Consider the following 8,477-nt stretch of genomic DNA (forward strand, 5'->3'; position numbering starts at 1 on the left):
TATGTACAATCATAGAACAAATGTGAAGTGAATTTTCAATATTTTCACAGTTTTTAGAGCATTATCTCCAACTTGAAAACAGGGGATGTGGTGACATGGTCGATGGAGATGACGGGGGTTAAATAAAAGTAAAACACTGCCAAAATGTTCTTCAGCCACGATTTCTGATGCAAGAGGTAAATAAATGGCATGATATGTTAGAAGTTATGAGTTGGTTGCAGTTTCAAGGAGGTTGCTGTTCTCATCAAGTGGTGTGCATATGATTGCTCTTGGATTTACAGACGAATTTCTTCTCCTTGACTCGCCGGTTTTGGAACCAGATGGTGACTTGACGCTCTGAGAGGTTGGTTCCAGCCGAGATGCGCCTTCTCTTGTCTTTGGTGATGAACTTGCTGGCTGCATACTCTTTCTCCAGCTCCTTCAGCTGGAGCTTTGTGTAAGGGACACGTTTCTTACGCCCACGTCGGTAACTGCTTACCTCAGGCTGCAATGGCACAACATCTGTAGGGGGAAACAAATGCCACGGAAATATTAGACTATGCGCAAAAACACCGCAATGTTTCACTTCAAAATTAGCAGCAACTGCAATTGTCAAGACTGTTCCGTTTCCGAAGCAAACTGGGCAATGTTTAGATTGAATTGCTGATTGTCCGAACGTGTGTGTGTGTGCGTGTGCGAGAGTGTGTGTGTGTGTGTGCGTGTGCGAGAGAGAGAGTGTGTGTGTGTGTGTGTGTGTGTGTGTGTGTGTGTGTGTGTGTGTGTGTGTGTGTGTGTGTGTGTGTGTGTGTGTGTGTGTGTGTGTGTGTGTGTGTGTGTGATGGCTTGGGGAGGGGGTCTCAGGTGTAGCTACTACACCTGGCATGTAGGAACGCAATACAGTGTTGGGTCATCCTTGGTTTCTGTAAATGAATAGTTACTATCTGGTTACTGCCACTACAATTGTGCTTTGTTTTGCAATGGTAAGTGATCCAGTTTTTCCTATGGCTACATGTTGATACTTAATCTTCTGATTGACAATCTACTAAACTACGCAACACACCTTGTTAGTATCTTGGATAAATATCTCGTATCTCGTATAATGAACTACTGGGTAAGAGTGTGTAGTAGGCCTATAAACTGCAATAAGTCTCAATGTGGCTGTAATACGCCGGTCAGAGCCTGGTTACAAAATAGAAATCACTATCTGGCAACTAAAAGAAATCCTCATCTGGCCACTAAAGTGATAGTAATTGAAAACTCTGTTGCGCAATCACAAAGTTACACGTGTTGCACGTAATTTAGGTAAAAGTTCATTCATTTAAAAAAACTTGACATAATTTTTATGAAAATTAGACATAATTTCCCCCCACGTTGTCCTTTTTAAAAGCCCCAAAACCTTTTGGCAGTGGCTACCTGACTTGTTCAGGTATAATACATTCTGGGATTACACCTTTTCACCAAGACCTGAGTGCAAGACAGCCAATGAGAAACATGACAGGACAAGTATGGCATTACCTTGAGAAATAGTGGCAAGCTGTGAGACATGAAGCTTTTTACCACCATGTAATTTTACAGTTAGGGGTTGTGGTTATTTCTACTCAGTCAAATATAGTTAATCGTTAAATATTTTGTCATAAGTAAATTGAGGATATGTGAGTGGAGTTCACTTGTACAGTCTTTAAAGAAAACTAGTTTGGCATGACTGTATTTGTGTATATGGTATGTCCGTAAGGTGAGATAGAAACACAACGACAGCGCGCTCTTGTGTTTTTGTGCATGTGTGCGCGCGCATTTGACTACGTGCCCGTGCCTGCGTGGCTTGCTCTTTTGATATTGTCAATATAAAAGGAGGTAAATGTCGTGTGAGAGATCCTGTCGAGGTCTGAGAACGTTACTATCTGAAATTTAAATACCTACAGAGTTCACATATATAATACACCCTTGTGGTAAAAGAAGCAGCCTAGTAAACACACTGTAAACTGCATATTGGACGGGCCCCTGTGCATTTTCAGATATCTTGCATGTATCACGATAAGTAAAGCAAAAGGCAAGCCTGGATTATATCATGTCAATAGATCAGTGGTTGTGAACCATTTGTGAAATGCTGAGGTTTATATGCAACTCAAATATTGGTCAAATGAATCCTATATGCAGGAGATTGTGGACACATCGCAGGGCGCTGAGATACATTGGGACCATCCAAACATAGCTTAGTCACTATATTGTCAAACGGAGGGCAAGGGGCTAAACTGGTGCTGCTTCCTATTCTTAACTGAAACTATATTAACATATGACTTCCTACTGAAAAAAAAAACTAACTGTCGAAAGCAAATGTTCCGTTTCTGAATGTATAGTAACCAGTAAAGGGACATGAAACTGAAAATCTCATTGAACTCACAATTCAGATTTTTACGCACACATCTAGGAAAATGCATGAAGATTTGCTCAATGTCAAACGGAGGAATGACTGGCTACAGAGCCCATAAAGGACATATGATAACTCACATATGGCTTGACAGTTATGTTTATTCAGCACATTTACTTTCCCCGGACTTCTGTCAGTTGATATTGGCACTTTAACACAACAAATGTGTACACTAAGCAATAACATCTCAGCAAAGTCAAAAATATCCGGCTATATTTAAATATAGTACTTAATGTGATGACACGTGTATTAAAAGCAAGCTGTTGAACTATGAATTAGAGCCTGGAGAAAGCACTGGAAGAAAAAAATCTAACTATTTTCACAAACCTGGAAAAGGTGATTTCCAGAGATGAGTTGACTGCGTTTGCTCTTTGGAGCAGTACACCTGCCCATCCCAGCCATTGGAGAGAGCCCAGTGCTGGTAGCCTTCCATGGGGATCAAGGCGTCGTGCCTCGGTTCGGGATGGGCACTGATACTGGGCACCACAGACATGTCGAGGTATCCAGGGACAGCCTGATATGAACTGGCGAAGCTCGGGTAGAAGGCAAACTCTTTCGCCCTGGTAGACAGTTCTTCCGCGGGCAGCGCAGTGCTGGGCTCGGCATATTTCTCTGCGGGGTGGTACGAGCAAGGCTTCTGCTGCAAGTTCACGTTGTGCGAATGAGACAATCTACAGCCGTAATATGGGTTTCCAAAAGGATAGCCGTAGCTCAAAGATGCACTGGACGATGTTTGAGGAGCGGGACACTGCCTGCCGGTGTCTGGAGAGGAAATATCCGAGTAGACGGAGCCCTGGTGGGTCGCTATGGTGCCAGAATGTCGTCCTAGAGCGGGGTGCGACATCAGGTCCCGGCAGTGGGTCGCAGGGCAATTACCGCTTAGTCCCTCCATTGTTTGGCTTTTATTCTGGTTGTTTTCATTCGGGCTTTTTTCATAAACGTACATCAAGGTGTCCGCCCAGCGTGGATGCAGAACCAGCGAAGTCGTCATATCAGGGGCTGCCGATGCTTTTTAAAAGTCGACTACTCCAAGACGGACACCTCATTTCCAACTACATTTTACACCACGCGCATGCGCACACGAAACCATGGTGTGTCCACTTCATTAAGAATCTGGCACGTGATATGCTAACAAGTCCTACGCGATCGGGCTTGCGAGTTGGGCAGAGCAGCCCTTTAAAGACCCACTGCCTCGCATTTCACAGTTCTTTCTTGCAGAATATCGAGCGATATCATTGGTTTAAATCACTGAGACCCACAACCTTAAAGGGGAGTTTGGATACTCGCAAGATTGGGGCAAAGGGAAATAACCTGTGAGATTTGGCCGATTCCGAGGACAGCCAGAGAATATGATAGCATATGATACATGTCACCATGGAAAATAAAAAATAAAGGCATTTTTGATTACACCTTTGAACATAAGCTTTCAACTTGCTTCCTGGCGTTTTGGTGCACACACTTTATGTTTCACTTGGTGAAAGCTATGTTCCGGTTGAGGTTTGAGTATTATTACTTATTAAATGTAATAATAATAAGTGTAAAAGGACTCAATTTGGAATCCCTGGTCTGCAGTCCATATAATGTCTATCGTCACAAAGTACACATTAACAAACACAGAGTTATCAGATCAAATGTGTTTTAATCCTCCTATCAACACTCTTTTTTTGAAGGACAAATTTCCTTTAAACCCGTATAGGCTCCAGCTGCCACTGGTCACCTCATAACATGCTGAGATGAGAATCTGGGACTAGTTGTGGATATGTTCCAGTAGGGCATAACAATTATGTTTATTAATAATGTTACCTTGTAGAGGTTGATATTGGAGCGTAAAATAGCTGATTATAACTTTTGCATGACGTGTTTATTTTTTATTAATCAGTCAGGTTGAAACAATATATATTTTGTATCTACAGGTTATGCTTGTTTTGTGTGGTACAACCATACATGTTAATATTGACAAAGTTGAATGTGTTGAATGAGTGCCATTGCACCTCGGCATTAACAGCCACAGGACGAAGTGAACGCTATTCCAGGTAAGATACAGTCATTGTAAATTACCTTTCAGATGCTACTTAGTGTGTCTTTCATTTAAATATATAATTACAAAAGTCACCCACATTGAATGATAGCCGCCTTTAGCGTATACAACTGTTCAGTGTTGATATGGTTGGGGTAAAGATACGTTATGTCGCAGTAGGTACTCCATTAGACATAACATATTTTTGGGCCATAACGTGACCACTAAAATGACCATCAAACGACTCCATGTGATGTTTCTATTCATTCATAACACAACCTACAAGTGGATGCTGACGCTTCCAGGCACAAATAACAACAATGGGCCGCTTTCAGGACTTTGTGTATAGACCTTATATTCAACGAGCCATCATAAATGCGGTCCTATATTTTACCCTGGAATTCTTCCGCCGTTAATTTACTCACATCCTCTTTCTGAATTGAAGAACTGGCCACCAGCTAACGCTTTCTTCTAAATCCATAACGTCATTTAGTTAATCTCGTCACCAGGCCCCGTAATCACAACAGTTGAGGATATTACCTATTCCTCCCAGCTTCTTTAAAATAAATCTGGCTTAATATTTCAAATTTGACTGTATTTTTGAGGTTCAAATGTTACCGATTGTATAGGGCCACATAATGTCCATAAACTACTTTTTTGTGAGGCCTAACCCATGAGTCACTCATAAAGCAAGCTACAAGCTGCCCTAGTTTATCAACATTTTTGCACTGCTGAGCTGCCTTTGGAATAATCAGGCCACCATTGAGAATGTGTATACTGAGGAAGCTAGACCCCTGTCCTTCCTCGGACAGAGACTATAGATCTTTTGTCTCAAGGAAATTACAACTACGAAGGGCTCATCCAAACGGCAGCTGCACGGAAGTCCAAGGTCAAGGTAAAAAAACGCAGACAAACAGGGTCGTAATCAGAGTCTAGACAGACAAGAATGAACTTCACACTAGAGTATTCATGCAAACTAGGTGTTATTTAGAGACCCTTACTCTAAAATATCTGCTGTGTGTGAAGAGAGAGAGAACTCCAAATATTCCCTCGTGGTTCTTTTTTTTGTTTTTCAAGGATCAGGAATTTGACAGCTTTTGCGCTGAAGGAAACCGGCTCCTTCTAAACTAACTGTTCCATGAAAGCTCAGACTTCAGAAGATTACGTCCTCTTCAGTTTATGAATGATATAGCATGTTATTTTTAGTTCGGTTCATTTTGTTTTCTCTCAGCCTAAATTCGACATCATTCACAAATATTTTGTAGGCTATATATTTGTCGGTCGTGGGAGACATGGATGTTGCAGCGTTGGTAAACAGGCGGCACAGTCTCGGGGACAGTTGAAGCTGTTCCATTTAGAACATGTATAATTTGATTAAGTTCCTTATGTTGCAATAACCATAATTCACACCCTAAGCCTGCCGGTGTTCTCTAAACTGAGGCTGAAAGACGTTTTTGTACATATTCTCAAAATTAATCATTGAAATTAAAAAGAAAAAGTAAAAGCTTATTAAATATATATATATATTGGGACAACTGCAGAATTCATAATAAAGTATGTTTTCTTTTTAGCTTTTCAAAGCAGTAACACAATTATTATACAGTTATATTTTCAGCAAATGAATGATTACCTTAATATTAAATATTCAAGCGCATGGCGCATTTACACCACACAAGATGTGCACTGCACTAAGACACCAGCGGCTCAACCTGAAACCATACACATGCCAGCAACGATAGTTTAGCGTGTAGCCTGTCTAATACACAACCAGCAAAACACATATTCACAATTCATTCTATCAGATATCATACTTTTAACTTCCATCTTTCCACAACAGTGGGCAAGTTGTACAGGTGGATTCTTCAAGAACGAACATCATTTTTTCAAGTTTACCATTGCAGGGCTGTTTTAAATGTAACGTTGGCTTCTAAACTACATACCAATATGATACTTAATATTATAATTTGCATATTGGTGGCTAAATACTTTAGCACTATTTGAGATAGCCAATTGATATGAAAGTTGATATTTTCTCGCCCATAATCCAACCTAAACTTTATCCGAGGGAACATAGCCTATTGCCTGTGTCTAAATCTTAAATTGGAACTGAAATATAATTAATTAGCTTGGTTTGAATTTAAATTTAGTCACCATAGAAAGTATAACAATTCCAACAACTCAACCAGCAATGAGTAGCCATGGGCGATAGGACAAATAATATGGTATAGTCGTGTGGCTGTCGGTATTATATAACTAAATTATTCAAATCAAACCGAATTCCAACACCGTAAGGTAAAAAGCTAAAACTGTAATCATGCATCATTGAAACAACATAGAATGCGCCATCACAGACTAAATGGTTTTACAATAATGCAATATAAAAACTGCTGCAGTGTCAGTTTTAGTGCATTTGTAAGTGTTTAAAACGTCATGGTGGTGGATGGTTTTTACTCTATACAGTTTATAGTGGAACTTCATTGCAAATGCATCCTGTTTTTTCACAAATGTTGGCCACTTTAAAAAATATTTTTCTTAAAAAGCCTAAAATATTCTACCAGGTATTCTTCTCCGCTACGGTTTCACTTATTTCAGGAATTGTTCATTGAAACGAGTATCAATATCTTAACCAGCCATAATGTGCTGCTGTAAATATCTTGACAACCAGACATCATGTCCTTCCAGGCAGTCCCTGTCAGAAAGAGCCCAACTGATGCGGTTTGTGGGGGAGGGGAGAGCATCCATCCCCATACCTTTGCTGCTTACCTGCGGCTTCCGCTCAGGCATGACCCAATGGATCTTATCTATGCAGAATAAGCTTACACACACAGTTCATGTGTAGAATATTATTTTTATCCTGCAATACAATAATGTTATAGTGCTCCATCATCCCAATGATTTCAAAATCGTATCTCGTAATCACATAACTTAAAGAACTAATGGAAACAAGGGAAATTGGAATTGTCAATGGTCAGTTTTCATTTGCCTTGATTTAAGGGAAACCATATTGGCCACGTGTACAGTGCAGTCCCTCCATCAAAACGACTCTGTCTCTTTCATATATGTATCAATAGGTTAAACGCCGACAAAAACACAACACTATTAGGCCTACTAGTCAAACATTATCTCACCGGTTTTCAGAATGCTGCAAATCCTTGAAATATACAAAGTCTTTGAGGAGGCGATGTGGCGATCCAAGAATGTGTTGACAGCTTGCAGGTAGTCTGCGCCATGCATGCTGCAGGTTGCGTTTATGTTTACGAGTTTTCAGCCAGCTTCAGGCTTAGCTTTGAGATAAAAACATGTTTTATAATCAAAGTTACCCAAGTGGTAAATTCACTGAAAAGTGGACGATGTCAACCTAAATAATCAAACAGAGGGCTATAAAGGCCAATAGTCCAAGTGCACTTTCAAAATGACGATTTGAAGATGTCAAACTTAATGGAATAAACTTTGGACTCATCAAGTGTTTGAACTAATTAAATGGACAAAAATTGGACCGTAGTGCCCACATCTCATAGTAAATAAAGGAACTGGAAGTTGTGCGTGTGACTCATGAGCTCCTGGTCTGGCGTATTTTTGCATTAACGGTTCTGTTAATGCTTCATTTTCCAACACAACTGTGAATGTTCGCTTCCTTTTAGCAAGTCATATTGCTGTATGTTGCTGTGCATATCCATTGGCGCATGTGTGTTTGTGTGTAAAAGAAAGTGGGCAGTTGTTTAGCGGGCTTGAGGGACAGCAGAGCAGTCCACTGTATGAGAACATTCCTACAAGACTAAAACAGCATCTCATTCTGGTGTTTTCCCGTTCAGTCTGGCTTTAATTTACGACCAAAAATGTTTATAATCGTATAAGCCAAGACCACTGGACTTCTGTGCCAGCAGTCAGGGCACAGGAAGTCATGAAGCAAATACTAAACTAGGGCATTGCCGTGTTTGTGCGTGACAAACATACTAGATTGGCTATACAATAAGAGAGAGACATTTAGAAACAACCGTAAACGTGCGTAAATAGAGGGAATATTTCAGCTCGCACCAAGATTTACGCATTCCTTGT

General features: G+C 40.4%; 1 protein-coding gene across 1 annotated transcript; it reads right to left on the minus strand.

The window, feature by feature from the left end:
• Positions 1-244: 244 nt before the first annotated feature.
• Positions 245-3,395, minus strand: hoxc13a (homeobox C13a; the record flags this gene model as incomplete). The annotated part of the gene is made up of 2 exons (XM_079177553.1): positions 245-501; positions 2,732-3,395. 2 exons carry the CDS (start codon positions 3,393-3,395, stop codon positions 245-247), a joined length of 921 nt encoding a protein of 306 aa, XP_079033679.1.
• Between the last annotated feature and the right edge of the window lie 5,082 nt (positions 3,396-8,477).

The sequence above is a fragment of the Pholis gunnellus genome (genome assembly GCF_910591455.1).
Source record: "Pholis gunnellus genome assembly, chromosome: 2".
Classification (NCBI taxonomy): Eukaryota; Metazoa; Chordata; class Actinopteri; order Perciformes; family Pholidae; genus Pholis; species Pholis gunnellus.